The sequence below is a fragment of the Staurois parvus genome, unplaced genomic scaffold (genome assembly GCF_062004578.1).
Source record: "Staurois parvus isolate SC_StPar_1 unplaced genomic scaffold, SC_StPar_1.0 ptg000814l, whole genome shotgun sequence".
Lineage (NCBI taxonomy): Eukaryota > Metazoa > Chordata > Amphibia > Anura > Ranidae > Staurois > Staurois parvus.
This window is the reverse complement of record NW_028318610.1, coordinates 1,265,856-1,282,208: the sequence shown is the minus strand read 5'-3', so window position 1 is coordinate 1,282,208 and position 16,353 is coordinate 1,265,856. Positions and strand designations below refer to the sequence as shown.

The following is a 16,353-nucleotide window of genomic DNA, read 5'->3' as shown; positions in this document are numbered from 1 at the left end:
AAATACAGCTGTTCTGTAAAGCCCTCAAGTTTGTTAGTGAACAGACAGCATCATGAAGGTCAAGGAACACACCAGAAAAGTCAGATAAAGTTATGGAGAAGTTTAAAGCGGGGTTGGGTTATTTAAAAAAAAAAATAACAAAATCCCAAGCTTTGAAAATCTCAGAGCTGTTCAATCCACCATCTGAAAATGGAAAGCGTATGGCACAACTGCAAACCTACCAAGACCTTGCCATCCACCTAAATTGGCAGGCCGGTTAAGGAGAGCCTTAGTCAAAGAAGCAGCCAAGAGGCCCATGGGAACTCTGGAGGAGCTGGAGATCCACAGCTCAGGTGGGAGAATCTGTCCACAGGACAACTATTAGTCATGCACTGGACAATTGTAGCCTTTTATGGAAGAGTAGCAAGAAGAGAGCCATTGTTGAAAGCCATAGGTCCTGTTTGCGAGAAGCCATGTGGGGTGGGTGGGGGAGACTCGGCAAACGTGGAAGAAGGTGCGCTGGTCAGATGAGGCCAAAATTAAACCTTTTGGCCTAAAAGTAAAACTCTGTGTGGCAGAAAACAAACACTACACATCACCCTTAACACACCATTCCACCATGCAACATGGTGGCAGCATCATGTGGGGATGCTTTTCTTTAGCAGGGACGGGGAAGCTTGTCAGAGTTGATGGGAAGATGGATGGAGCCAAATACAGAAATTTTTAGAAGTGTTTTACAGCCTCAGGTGTCTAGCCAATAGAAGGCTAAACTACATTTAGCTAAAATGGTGTAAATACTATTTTTCTAATATCTATTCCATTGTTAATAGACTGTTTACTGACTTGAATAGTACCAGCGGATGGCGAAAAGCAAGCGTGGCACCGATATTCCAAAAAGGACAGGATATATACTATATACCTGCAAACCACTCACTTTGTTCTTTATTTCTACGTGGGAGCCTAATGGTTCTCACTACAGTAATTTGAGGCTACAGGGGAAGACCAAACAGTAAATTTCAGCTCATAGCACAATTAACCACTTGCCCTCCTGAGGATTTACCACCCTTCCTGACCAGGCCATTTTGTGCGTTATGGCGCTGTATTACCTTAACTGACAATTGCGCGGTCATGCAGCACTGCACCCACATTTTTTTTGGTTTCCCACATAATGAGCTTTCTTTTGGTGGTATTTGATCACCTGTGCGTTTCTTTTTGTGGGGTTTTTTTTTTTTGCGCTATAAACGACAATTTTGAGAAATATCTTTTTTTTTTTTTTTTTTTTTTTTACTCTACATGTTTAATAGCAAAAAGTTAAACATTTTGAACAAATTTCTTCATAAATTTAGGCCAAAATGTATTCTGCTTCATGTGTTTTGTAAACTTTCACACAAACCAATTTACACGTATTGGGATTTTTTTTTTAGCAAATGTTGTGCATATATACTGGGATTTTTATTTTTACTAGTAATGCTGGTGATCAGTGACTTATAGCGGGACTGCGGTGCGCATTCTGACACTGGGGGGGGGGGGGAAACTGACTTGGTGACACCAATACAGTGATCAGTACTAAAAAAAAAAACACTGTACTAATGGCACTGAGCAGGAAGGGGTTAACATGAGGGGCGATCAAAGGGTTAACTGTGTGCTGTTTTACACTGCAAAACAGTGTGCACGAGCTGAAAGGGAGAACTGTTTTGTTTACAAAGAGTTCTCCTCCCCGATGGAGATGCTCAGCAATCACCAGGTGCCGGCGAGTAATCACCGGCTGTGACCTGGTTATTGACCGCCACGGGTAGGGCACGCGCACACCCCCTACCCGGAAGTGCAAAATCGTGTGTGTAGGAAAGAAGTATTTGATCCCCTGCTGATTTTTGAATGTTTGCCCACTCACAAATGATCAGTCTAAAAATCGAATGGTAGGTGTATTGTAACACTGATTTTTTTCCTAATAGATTATTGGTCTGCTTGAATTTATCATTTTTTAAACATTTAAATCTCCCAGTTGTCCTTAAGCCACTTCTGTTTTGACTGTGTGCCTAGGATTGTAGTCAAGTTGGTGGTGAACCTTTTGGCTTAGTCTGAGAGCTGTGGAACAGGTTTTCATTGAGTTTATATCTGTACTTTGGTCAGGGTTGAGAGAAAGCTAAATGGAGCAGTCTCAGTCCTTGCTGCTGAAAAACACCCTTACATCATGATGGTGTCATCACCATGCTTAACTGTTGGGATGGTATTGGACAGGTGAAGAGCCTTGCCTGGTTTCCACCAGACCTAATGTTTAGAATTGAGGCAAGGCTTTTTTCAATCTGTTTCATCAGACCAGAGAATCCTTTTCCCCAGTCTGAGTCCTTTTAGGTGCTTTTTGTACATTCCAAGCAGGCTTTCATTTTGTTTTGCACTGATGAGAGCCCTCTGTCTAGCCATGCTGCCATACAGCCCAGATCTGTGGAGTTCTTCACTGATTTGTCATTTGGAACTTTGTGCCATCTCCACACAAGCTCTCTGGAGCTCAGGCAGTGACCATCAGGTTCTTGGTTACCTCTTACTGAGGCCCTTCTCCACCAATTGCTCAGCTTGGCTGGGCAACCAGCTCTTAGAGTGTTGGTTGTGCCAAACTTCTTCCATTTGAGAATTACGGAGGCCACTGTGCTCTTGGGAACCTTTAGTGCAGCAGAAATGTTTTTGTAGTCTTCCCCAGATCTGTGCCTTGAAATCCTGCCTCTGAGCTCTGCAGGCAGTTCCTTTTTGACCTCATGGCTTTTGCTCTGCTATGGTATGCATTGTCAGCTGTGAGGCCTTTTTATAGACAGGTGTGTGTGCCTTCCAAATCAGGTAAAATTTAATTTACCACAGGTTGACTCCAGTCAAGGTGTAGAAACAATGGTCAAGAAAATTGGGAGGCACCTGAGCTAAATTTCAATGTGATTTTCAGTTTTCCCTTTTTCATATATTTGAAAATAAACATTTTTTAAAAATGTTTGCATTTTGGGGCACAGTGTAGATTAATGAGGAAAAATATTAATTTAACCAGTTGGCTTTACTGCTTCAGGGCAGCCACTGTGTGTGTATGTATGTGACGCTGCACTTCCTGGTTGGGTGCATGCGCCGCTTCTGCAGTGATTTGGCCAGCATGTGCTGATCCGATTCTGCTGTAACTAATGGATTACTGCTGGCACCTGCTGAGGAGAGACGCAGAACACAGTCTGGTGATGTGCTGGATTTTGCTTTCCTGCTTAGCGGGGAACAAAATCCAGCACATTCTTGGTAAAAGCACACATTTATTTATTACAGGTCCTTGTATAGTGCTGTCAATTTACGCAGTGCTTTATTTATATATATATATATATATATATATATATATATATATATATATATTCTACATTTACATCAGTCCCTAACCCTCGAGGGGTGTACAATCTAAGGTCCCTAACTCGCATTCATACATACACCAACTAGGACCAATTTAGACAGGAGACAATTAACCTGCCAGCATGTCTTTGGAGTGTGGGAAGAAACCAGAGTACCCAGAGGAAACCCACGCAGGCACAGAGAGAACATGCAAACTCCAGGCATAAAGCGCTGCATAAATTGACGGTGCTGTAAAAGTACCTGAAATAAATAAATGTGCACAATTCCTGCATGCACGAGAAGGAACATTAGCCTGTGAGGGTGCACAGAAGACCGTCCAGAGGAGCCATCTCGTTTACTGGCATGCCCTTCCTGACACTTGCCTTCCCCCAGTCATAGCCGTGTGTGGAGATCAGTGGGAAGAGAAGGCTGAGAAGAAATGCTAGCGCGTGTGCCTGACCAGCCCCTCCTATACAGGCACAGAGAATCCAATTCATGGAACTTGTTTCTTGTTGAAGCTATGAGCTCATTTTTTTAAAGTGACTCTGGAGAAATTGCTTAGCCCCGTGTTCTCGATATCATTCTCTAACAATTAGATTTGTAGTGCTGAATGTCAACTTGCATATTAAACTGGGTTGTAAACTTGATCTCAGTTTGGGTAATATCTCAATAATTTTTTGGGATTGCATTAGGAGGATCTAGATCTTTACAGAAAGCTCTATCCACTAAAGTTAGGTCCATATATATTTGGACACGTGCACAATTTAGTTTTTTTCAGGTATTTACTAAAACATATTCAAGCTATATTTATAGAATGAATATGGGCTGGAAGTGCACAGTCTCAGATTTAATTTGAGGGTATGTTCATCTAAATTGGAGGAAGGGTTTAGGAATTACAGCTCTTTAAGAGTAGCCACCCCCCTTTTTTTTTACAAGGGACCAAAAGTAATTGGACAATTGAATTAAAAGCTGTTTCATGGCCAGGTGTGGGTTACTCCGTTATTTCAGTTAAGCCGGTACAAGGTCTGGAGTTGGTGGTACATTCTGAGGAAAGAACGCACTGGGGAGCTTGGCAACATAAAAAGGTATAGACGTCCACAGAAGACTGCAATGGTGGATGATCACAGGATCCTCCTATGGTAAACAAAAACCCATTCACAACGTCCAGATAAGTGAAGGACTCTCTCCAGGAGGTGGGGTGTATTATTTGTCAAAGTCTACAATCAAGAGAAGACTTCATGAGAGCAAATACAGAGGGGTCACCGCAAGGTGCAAACCATTCATAAGCCTGAAGCATAGAAAAGCCAGATTAAACTTTGCTAAAAAAAATCTAAAAAAAAAAAAAAAGAGCCAGACCAGTTCTGGAACAGCATTCTTTGGATAGATGAAACTAAGATTAATCTGTACCAGAATGACGGGAAGGAAAAAGTGTGGAGAAGGCTTGGAACGGCTAATGATCCAAAGCAGTGTCATCTGTAAACATGGTGGAAGCTGTGTGATGGCATGGGAATGCATGACTTCCAGTGGCACTGGGTCATTGGTGTTTTATTGATGTGACTGCAGAATTCATCCGGCTGCTTCTGTCTTCAGTGTTTAGAAATATACTATTAGCCAAATGCAGCAGAGTTGATTGGACGGCGCTTCACAGTACAGATGGGCAATGATCCAAAACACTTTCAAATGCAACACAGGGGGTTTTGAAGGAAAAGTGGAATATTCTGCAATGGCTGAGTCAATCAGCTGATCTCAACCAACTGAGCATGCATTTCACTTGCTGAAGGCAAAACTAAAGGCAGAAAGACCCACAAAGAACTTTTTTTTTTTTTTTTTTTTTTCCTTGGAAAAATGTTCCCTGCTAAAGTTTTTATATGCAACGAATAGGAATTTAGTTTTGTAAAATTTTAACAAGTACTAATCAAAGGCAATCTTCATAATTTATCCATCTTTTTACCCTAGAGAGATGCCTTGAAGACCACGAACTTGTAGTACAAATCCAGTCTATGATGTCAAGTGAAAGCAAATTTCTGTTCAGGAAGAATTATGCAAAATATGAATTTTTCAAGAATCCTGTGGTAAGTGGGTATAAATACTGCTATAAGTATTCTATATATATATATATATATATATATATATATATATATATATATATATATATATATATATATATGTATGTATATGTGTGTGTATATGTTCACTGTTTTTGTTTCTGTACTAGCTATGCAAGATTAGTGTGTTGATCTTCCCCGCTGAGCTATTGTGTTCTGACGGGGGGGGGGGGGGGGGGGGGCGCTGCGCTGCCTGTTGAACCAGACGATATTAGGCCCATGTGTACCAGCTTTCTGGGTGTGATTAGCTAAAGTACAATCAATTCTGTAGATGCTTAGCCGGTTTGTAAACATTTTAGGTATTTCTAATAGTATGCATAGTGCCCCAACCAATGGTCAGAGTTGCAACTTGGAGAATCTTCCTAAAGGGTTATGGTTCAGAACGCATCAAATTGCTACACTGTTGCTGGGCAGGTATAGCAGCAGGCCTCCGTTTCTTTGAAGATGGGCAGATCATTATTGCCTATTGCAGAATTTTCATAAAGCAACTTGGAACTGCCTGTCAGTGGCCATCATTCCAAAGAACTAGTACACATGAATGGTAGTATAAGTTGGATGGAAAGTAGTGTCACAAACTGATAAAGGCTGTATGAAAAATTAAACAACCATGTTAAAAAAAAAAAAAAAAAATCATTTAAATGAGTGATAACTTGTTGAACCATTATTTAGATGTCTGCTTTATCTACCTGCACTAGAAAAAACACTTGACTGCAATATAAGCACTTTTCCACTTTAGGTATTTCAGTGGCTAGAGCCCATTATTTGCAGAGTTCACCCCAGATGCAGAGTCTGGTGGATCCAAGTGTCAACGGATAACATTTTCACTGTAATGAACACACCAAGAGAATTGTAATGTTTCCATTGGCACACCAGCACACACATGCAAATGTTCTTATACTGGTGCAATGAAGAGCTGCACCATTGGCTCAAGGGGCTATAAAGTATAATTTCTTTTTTTTTTTTTTTGCGCCATTTTTTTTTCTTGGAAAACCATTAAATCTATTGGAAGGACAACTCTGTATTTGGGAGTACATGCACTCTTGGATTGACAAGTATGGACTGAAACCCCCTGCATCTAACAGGAAATTGTGGAAGTTTTCACTCCTACAAAGGGTAGCCCCCCTATGGTGTGCATGCTGCTCCATGCAGAGGATAATCCTCATAGTATAACTTTGAAAACCTGAGTTTTACGATTTTGAGACTGTACTTGGGATCAATAGTCTGTTCATATTTTTGTTTTTTTCACTCATCCTGATCTGCTTGCCCCTTACCGCAAATTATTTTCAGGCTTGTAACATGTTTGGAACTATGAAAAGAAAAAACAAGTTCCCTTCCCTTGGCACATACCTAGAGTTTTAACGTTGGATAAAGGCACATGTCCATGCAGTTCTTGTATGTCCATATCCCTGTATATCTTGTTCATTGAGAAACGCATCTAATTTTTAAAAATGTTATCTACACTGGTTGCTAATTCCAGTAGCTGTGGAAGGTAGTGCGTCATTTTTACCGCTTGAATAGTTTACTTCAAAGGGTTGTCAGTATTTAACCACTTCCCGACCGGCCGTTGCATATAAACGGCCGGACGGACGGTGGCAGTACAGGGTTGGGTGGCAGTTTGTGAACGGCCTCCCCGCACCCTGCTTGTGCGCGCTCCCTGGGAGCGCGCAGCACCGCGATCCGGTGCCCGCTGTGTCCTCCGGACACAGTGAAACACCGATCGTCGGACGGGACCTCTGTACGAGGTCCCGATCATGTGATCACTGATTGGCCAATCAGTGATCACATGCAAAGTAGTAAGCAAGATGCCACTTGTGACATCATTGCTTACTACGTGTGAAATCTGATCAGAGGTCACATTTTACAAGGCTATTCACAAAAGCCTTGTACCATGTGACAAGCTGTGACCAATCACAGCTCACTCAGTACTTCTCAATGAGTGCAAGAATGCAGACAGAGAAATGATTGCTTTTACATCCTATATGGGTGTAAAAGCAATCATTGTAAAAAAAAAAAAAGAAATCTTCATCACCCCCCACAAGTAGTACAGTGTCACCATGGTGACACTGTACTGCTAGGGTGACAGTATGTAAAAAAATTAATAAAAAATAAAAATGTAAAAAAAGTTTAAAAATTATTTTTGGTTATAAACTAATTTTTTTTTTTTTTTTTTTTTTTTTTTTTTTTTTTTTTTTTTTTTTTTTTACTAAAGACGGAATACATTTTGGCAAAGATTTATGATGAAATATTTATTTGCAAAATTTTATAAAAAAAAACACTTCAAAATTTTTGGACTTTTTCATTTGCATAGCAAAAAAATAAAAATCCCAGTAGTGAATAAATACCACCAAAATAAAGAAAATAAAAAATTTATTTGGGTACAGTGTTGCATGACTGCGCAATTGTCATTCAAAGTGTGATAGCGCTGAAAATTGCCCTGGTCAGGAAGGGGGGGAAAGTTGTCCGCACTGGAGGTGGTTAACCATACAGTACACAAAACAGGCTTGTGTCAGACTGGTACTTTCAGGTGATTGGATTCTGGCAAATCCTTTGTGGGGAAAAAATCCGCCTGGACATCCCCCCTTTAACCTTACCTCACTCCACGAGACCTTAAACCGGTTTCCCCCAATACTATAGTCACCATTGAAAGATTTGTATGTTGCAGTCCTATTGATTCTTAATGCCTCTTGTATGAGAATGTATTTGTGGTTTGCATGCATTTTTCTATGGTGTAGACCATTATAACAAATTAATCCCTTCTTTCAGAATTTCTTTCCAGAACAGATGGTTGCTTGGTGTCAACAATCAAATGGTAGCATTCCCCAATCTGATTTATTGCAGGTAATAGTTGATGCATGCTGGAGGTTAAAGTGGCATTAAACCTAAAATCAAACCTTTATTATATTGCAGCTTACCAGTTCTTAAATGCAATGGCTGGATAATTTTTCTTTAAGGCTTTTTCTTTAATTTCACCTGGTGATCTAGCCAGTAAGTTTGTTGTATTTTTTTCAACAGAACAAGCTGTCTTGATGTAGCAGAGGGTTAACACAATCTATCTAACGCTTGACAGGAGTGCTTACAATGAACAGCTTTTATTTATGTAAAACATTTACAGAAAAAGGTTGCTCATCTAACACTCCCCTCCCAGATTTACAATGCAGCTGTCCAGAGGTGTCGATCCTTCACCCAGAGTGTAGGCACCCTAAGGCAGGAATTGCCTAAGGATTGGTATGCTACAATAGGTGAAAACTTTGGTTTTTGGTTTAACACTTTTTTACTGCCAGGTCCATTCATACTGACTTGATGGGTAAGGGTGGGGGGAGGGCAGATTTACACACACCTTGTGGTTGCAGTGTGTATATCTGAAAAGCCAGCTGTCAGACGAAAGCAATCTGGCAGCAATGCATTGGCTCGATTCATCCTGTTTAGTCCTATAGACTTGTGAACAAGAGCTCATACCTGGGAAGTCCATAGAAATGATTCGGAATTGCATGGGAAGGTTGTTTTTGAAAAAAAACTACTGAACAATAAATGATCAGCTGGTCAAAGGGTGTGCACAGTAAATGTTTAGTTTGATCTAGGTGCCCCTTTAACTTCTCCCATTTTTAATTTAGAAAAGAGCCATAGTTATGTCTGGTCCTGTAATGGTTGCCCATACCTTTTTTTTGTAGACTTTAAGACACTTAAAGGACTGACTTTACTATAGGACACATCTGGTTGACGCCAGTTTTTTTGTTTTTTTTTTTTTGTTTTTTTTTTTTAAATACAGAATTTTTTGAATGCCAACAGTTGTCCAGAGATACAAGGCTTCTTGTATGTTAAAGATGTAGGAAAGAAATCATGGAAGAAGCTGTTCATTTGTCTGAGAAGATCTGGACTTTATTGCTCTACTAAAGGAACCTCAAAGGTATAACTTTTTATGCAGCACTTGTAAACTTGCAGAGCTGCATTTTGAGGCAATTAAAATATATATTTGTAATACGCATTAGGTCATTTTAAACTGCTTTGTCGGTAGGAATTTTTGTCTTCTGTACAAGACTTATAGTAGTAAACTTAAAGAATAAGTTTACTTTCTAGAAAAAAAAGCACATTTTTTTGCAGGTAAAACAGCACATTTTTTTTTGCAGGTAAAAAAATGTGCATTTACTTTTACCTCGAATGGGCAAGTAGGTAAAAGACCGGAAGAATCCATGAACTACCACATTGCTCAACAGTGCCGTTCATTGAGAACAACAAGGCTATCAGGACTTTTAGTTCATTCATTCACAGAACTCTGAATGAATGACGTGGCCTTGTGGGCGGAGCCCCCTACGGCCATGCTGGTTTCAAAAAGTGACAGCTAGTACAGGGAGAGAGGACCGCAGGCTGCTGCAGCAGTTGATAAACTGTTCCCAAAGGTGAACTTATCCTTTTAACATCACTGTCACATCAGTCACCCTGCAGGTTTACACCATAATGGCCTGCATACTAGCACATTGTCACATGCCTGTAGAATAGACCCCTTCTGCGGCGCAGAGTCACCGCTGACATGGATTTAATCTTCACCTGGTCTTCCTTCCGAGTTCGCAGGCTCCAGCCAATTGAATGGCCTAGCCATGATGGCGTCACTCCTGCACATGTGCACGACGGGAGTCACAGCCACAGCGCAGCTCTCTGAAGGGATAGCTCCTCTTCAGAGCGCATTCACTGGTGAAATCACCGGCTGCTGCTCACCTGAATATCTTCCAAACTGTGCACGTTTAGGAGAAATTTAATTTTATATACAGGTAAGCTTTATTAGAAGTTTACCTGTAGATAAGTGTTACAAAGTGGATTTTACTACCGCTTTAAAGGACACATTCTCCATAGCCCCATTTTCTATTCTAGCCTAGAACATCTTTCATCCTGGTGCATACCATTTACTGCACAACTTGTGTAGTAAATTGTCCAAAATTTCTTCATCCGGGTCCCTTTACATGGCTGAAACATTGGGGGAGATTTACAAAAACTGGAGCACTCAGAATCTGGTACAGCTACGCATGGTAGCCAATCGGCTTCTAACATCAGCTTGTTCAGTTAAACTTTGGCTATACAACCTGGAAGCTGATTGGTTTCTATGCAAAACTGCACCAGGTTGTGCACGCTTCAGGTTTAGTAAATAACCCCCATAATGTCAAAGGTTGGCAGATGTCAAAAGGAAAAGCTTTAAAACACGAGCTGCAAATTTGGTGACACTAAACTACTTAATCATATAGTACAGGACACGGGCAACTTATTCATACACTGTGAGCATAGCTCTGGAACAGCTCTTCTTACCATTTCATTATATCAAAATGCAGCTAACTGGAATAGGACCATGAGTAACCAACATGACCTTGTAGTTCAGGATCATGCGGGTGCAGAACATTACACCTGCCTTCTGCTCTTTTCTGTGTAGGTACCCTGGAGCACCTCATGCAACAAATGTCCAGAATGGCTCTAATCTCCATTCGTATGCACAGAATCCTCTAATGGCTTGGTCAGCAGAATCTGCCTGCAAAGTGTGCGTCACACATGCTTTTTCAAGTTGGAGATCCATTTAGTAGAGGCACGTGATAAATTCATCAAAGGCTGTAACATTTTGCTTCCTCAGATGACAAATCCTTCCTCAAGAGTTCCCAGTTTCTCAAAATACAGGGTATCTCCTCTCTCTACATAATTTCCAGAGTCAAATCCTATTTTTAGCCTTTTCCTTTCTGAATAAGGCTTGGCCAACAAACGCACCAAGCCCTCTTCACAGTGAAGGAGCACCCACAGGCTTGGGTAGGGGATGTCTGGTGCAGTTTGCATCTTTGGGTAACAGATGTCAGGCATGTGGGTTGAGTCTTTAAAAAAAAAAAAAAAAAAAAAAAAAAGGTACAAGGTAGATTTCAATAGTCTGCCACCTCCTTGGTACTTTAAAATCAGCCAAAAACTGCCCAAGGGCAGTAAGATGTGCAAAAGACCCAGAGCCATCTCTTGTCTCGGAGTTGTAACCATACCACCACTAGACAGGGATTCTACTCAGACCTGGTTACAGTACCAAAACCCAACAAGAGGTATCCTTCCTATCCTAGACTGGAAATCCCTCAGCAAATTCACATTCCAAAATTTCAGATGGAATCTGACAAGACCAGGGAACACTTGACATCTGTGGACATCCAAGATGCCCATCTGCATGGCCCACTTTACCCACCTCATGCGGTTTCTATGCTTTGCAGTGTTAACAAAGCTCTTGGCACTCTTGCTTGCCCTTCTCAGTACTCAAGGCAACTTGGTGACAGGCTAACCAGACTACCTTCTGAAGTATCCATCTCCCTCAACTTTCACAAATGTCCAAAAAAAAAAAAAATATGTTCAGCTGCTTCAAGCCTTGGCTGGCTGATAAACTTATTGCGAGATTTAGCATGAGATTTCTAGGTCTAATGGTCGCCTCTTCTGAGGCAGTACACTTCACCCAATTCAACTGAGGAACTCCAACTAAACATTATCAGCATAAAAAAATAGCAGGCTTTTTCCCTGGATCTATCCATACTTCTATCCTCCCGCACAAGAAAGCACTTGCCCTGGTGTATTACAACTTCAACTTGAACAGTGGCAAAATGTTTTTCGATCTCTACAACTGGAAAGTTCTTACACATGTCTGTCAGACGGGGGAGGAGTCTTCAATCCTTGACAGTTCAGGGAACATGATCACAAGAGGCCAAACTCCCCATCAGATCTTGGATCTCAGAGCTGCCTGGCAGTCCCTCCAACATTAAACCCCCTTTGTAAAGACCCCCAATTTGGGTACAATTAGACAATGCCACCACAGTGGCCTGACTGCCTTGATGGAAGCAAACCAGATTCTCTCTCAAGAAGCTCAGTGTCTGGAAATTTCTGTGGTCCACATCCCAGGAGTGAAAAATTGTCCAGATTATTTTAGTTGTTACTGCTTGGACCAGGAGGAATGGTCTCTTCATCCAGATGTGTTTAACGATATGCCACAAAATGGGAGGAGGAGATCAAGATGTAGACATCCTAGCCTCCAGATACAACAAACTACCTCTGTGTCTAGAACCAGGAACTCTTCAGCTTTTGGCCTTGGATGCTCTAGTTATCACCTGGTCTATGTTGAGGCTAATTTATGCCGCCTCTTCCTGCAAAAGACCTCTGGCCTCTTCCCTACAGGTAAAATCTATCTAAAGGCCCTCTACTCCACCCTATTTCAGTCTCTGGCATTAACTGCATAGCTGTTGAAACCAGAGTCTTAAATGATGATAGTGTTTGAGTTTGATTCATACCTTTACAAGAAAATGAATAATGTCCAAGAAGATTTATTCTCATACCTGTTTGTACGAAAGCCAAAATGCCAGGCAAACTATAACCTTTTGACAAGTAATTGTGCAAACAGGTCTTGGCCAGGATCTGTCTCAAAGTACCCTCAAACGGCAGCTTTTGGCCTTATCAAATCCTTTCCAAAGGCATTGGCTTTGTATTCTTTATATAAAATTTTATTCAAGGGGTTTCTTGTATCGGGCTCCCTTTGCAGCACCATGTGCTTCCCTGGGACACTACTGCTTCAATTAGATAAAGATTCTTTGTTTTTTCCTTGGGAACTCGCAATTGGAACCCTGCTTCTAAACGGTGGAGAATTAATTTACTTACATGAACATATGCTTCACATCAAAAACCACCACCAGCATTGCTTGAGCCCACTCCACCACATCTGTTGGCGTATCCCAGGCCTTTAGGCATCAAGCCTGTCACCCCACTCTGTAAGGCTACCACCTGGTCTTTTTTCATAGTTTTTTTTTTTTTTTTTTTTCCCAAGTTTTACTAAAACTATCTAATCTTCTGCAGATGCATCTTTCAGCCACAAGGTTCTTGGGCCTGTTGACACAGTTCAGTTTGCTGAGTTGCTGCTTGCCCTTGTATTCATTGCTTGGAGACATCTGGTGTATAAGTTGCCTGTGTACTGTATGATTAAGATCAAAGGAATTTGGACTTGCCTGTAATTTAGTCTCATACAAGTACAGTACAGGGCATCCTCCATAAAAGCTTCTGGTTACTCTGCATTTCTTGCTACAAAGTGGGGGACTTAGTGTGGTAATGTTACGGGGAGGTGCCCCGAGGTGGGGGAGGGGTGTGTTCTCAAAAGCTTTTCAGTGTCCAGTCACGTGCCTATAACCCATAGTGTATGAATGACTTGCTTATGTTCTGTACTCAATGGAATTTGCAAGCAAGTCAAAATTCCCCTTTTTTTAAAAAAAAAAATTAATCTATTTATAGCCACTGCTTTTTTTTTGGACCTGTAATTAGTTTTTCAGCTTCTTTATAACCTCATCCGTGCGCTTCTGACAGCTGTGGGATCTTCTGTCTAAACACAATGCCCCCGTGGGAAGATTTTCGTCATCTAGCTTTTTTTTTTCTTCAAATAAGATTCCTGCACCCTCTCAAAAAAGACAGTTTAGACTTGGAGTCTTGTGCTTGCCAAAAAAGGTGGAATTAAAGTCTAAAACCCAACCTATCCTACCTACCCTGTGTAAAAATTACAAAAAAACTGTATATTTGGTCTGATCATGTCATTCTGCAGCTCTGGGAATTCTAGGAGCCCCTATAGGTTCCCGTGGCCTAGCCATTGTTGGCACTCCCTCCTCTCTCCTGCAGCTGCTGCTTGCTGGCACAGGAGCACATGACTGGACCAGAGCAGACCACAAAATGTAATTGGTGCTGGGCTTGAACACCACCTTACCTTGGGCACTATTCATCTTCCACATCTCTGGAAAGCTTCAGCAGATTCTTTGGCTCAGATTATCATCCACATTGCATGAACTCAGACCTCAGTCATGTCCAGCAAGGTGTTAAGGCCATATGAAGAGATTCATGCATGCAAAATCTTGATATACGGCTTCCTGGCTGTTTACTCTGTTCTTTGGTGTTGCTAGTTAACTCCTATCCATTGGCTGCACACATATATGCAGCCTCTCGGCGGGTGGGCCTTAAACACAAAGAATAACTGAACTGTGCTGAGTGTGCACCATGTGTGCTCCTGGCACAGTTACAGTGGCTAATAGAATGTTCCCGGTCTCTACTTGCAATTGGGAGCTTTCTGATCATGTGACAGCCAATCACTGCAGTCACATGATCACAAACTCCAGCCAGTCTCCCAGCAGCTGAAACCCCTTAAACAGCCAAGGGCTTAAAGAGGAACATCCGTTAAGTTTTTGATAAATTTAAGAAAAAATTCACCATGGGGCATCATACTTGTGAAGTAAAGGCACAGTGGTTCAAGACCACACCCATCTCCTCCCATCTCTGCACTCATCTAGCCCTCCTCCAGTCTCCTCCGCTTGGTCTCACAAGACGAAAAAAAACCCAGATCACTCCTGGGATTGACAATGACCCAGGAGTCCAGGGAACTAGACCTGGCTACATCAATCGCCTAGATGAATGACATGGATGTAAACTGCAACTCTAATATGGTTTAAAAAAATAAAAAATACAAATTTATCTACCTCTAAAACAATTATTTCTTAAAGGAGGGGTAGATAAGCCAAATAGAACAAATTTCATAAACTGGCTGAAGGTCTGCTTTAAGCTTTTGCCATTTCTTGAAAATAGTGAGCATCATGATCTCTTGTTTCAGTATAGGCTATTTATTTTTTTACAGGAACCAAGACATTTACAGGGAATATCAGACTTGGAAGATAGCAATATTTATTCGCTGATTTCCTGTAAGAAGCTGTATAACTCTCCAACAGATTTTGGATTCTGTGTCAAGGTAAAACTCATGCTTATCCAGAGCTTAATTGCATTTGAATGTGGACTAGAAAGAATAGATAATAGACCTCATTTTCAATTTCTATGTTCATAAAGAGCAGATAAATTATTGGTAGTTTACCAGAATTTCTCTTCCAGTAACTGTACCTAGAGCTGAAACTTATCTAAGTTGTCATAGACTTATGCACAAAGTACTCTTCTAAAGAAAATGGTTAATGTGCAGCTTTCATGTGAGCTACTGAGTCCATTTATAGCTCTTAACTATAGGCATATTCTTACCCTGTTAACTCCACAGCCATGCATAGGAAATTATCTTGAATTTTTTTTTTTTTTTTTTTAGTCAGTGGCTACATTATACTATATTGCCTTGCGGCTACACTATGTAGATTGTGAACTGGCTGTGTTTTTCTGCTATCTAAATGTTCTAATGTGCATCAAGATATTCTGTTCTCTAAACTTACCTTTTTGTGGAGACCTTTGAATTTTGGTTATGGTAGGGTTTTCAAGTATTGTAAGGTATCTGCTGTGTCAGAAGAAACTGAATGACGTTTGGTTTGCTAAAGCTCTGTGTATTGAAAACAAATGCATTATATATATATATATATATATATATATATATATATATATAAATATATAAATAATATCTTTATAAAGCCTGCAGAAATTCAGCAGTTACAGCATGCAGCAGTCACTTGCACACGAGCCACCGCTGTGATTTTTCAGGATGGGTTTCCTGATGGTGACAACAGTGGCGTGTACCCATGTAATGTGTGTTAGTTCAGTCATTTGAAGTCTTCTACAGTTGGCGTTTGTGACGGTGGTGGGCAGGGACAGACTGTTGTCACCGTATAACAGGATGTACCTCTAACCTGTTAGTCATTTTAAATATTTGTAAATATTTAACAAAAATCTGGGGATCTTTTCATGAAGGTAAAGCTGGTGAAATTTTGGTAATCTCTTTATACTGCATATACATTAACTGATCCGAAGTAATATATTCGGAAGATGAGCTGCTTATCAGTCATCTTTTTGATGTTTCATGTTGAGATGAGATCATTTTAAGGATATCTGTAGGTTCAGGTAGATCTGTATTCGGTTATATCCCCCAAAATGCTGCTGCTCCTATTACTAGACCTAGTTGTGTCAGCAAACTGCAGGCAAGTGGTTG

At 40.8% G+C, this 16,353-nt stretch overlaps 1 protein-coding gene across 3 annotated transcripts in view; it reads left to right on the top strand.

The window, feature by feature from the left end:
* Nucleotides 1-16,353, top strand: part of GRB10 (growth factor receptor bound protein 10) — a 217,501-nt gene that overhangs the window by 167,497 nt on the left and 33,651 nt on the right. For 2 of the 3 annotated variants that reach the window (XM_089654934.1, XM_089654933.1), the window contains 4 exons: nt 5,281-5,396; nt 8,193-8,267; nt 9,196-9,333; nt 15,076-15,186. In XM_089654934.1, coding sequence (XP_089511060.1) covers nt 5,281-5,396; nt 8,193-8,267; nt 9,196-9,333; nt 15,076-15,186 — 440 coding nt within the window. The remainder of the gene's footprint in view (nt 1-5,280; nt 5,397-8,192; nt 8,268-9,195; nt 9,334-15,075; nt 15,187-16,353) is intronic. The other variant, XM_089654935.1, reaches the window with a different exon arrangement.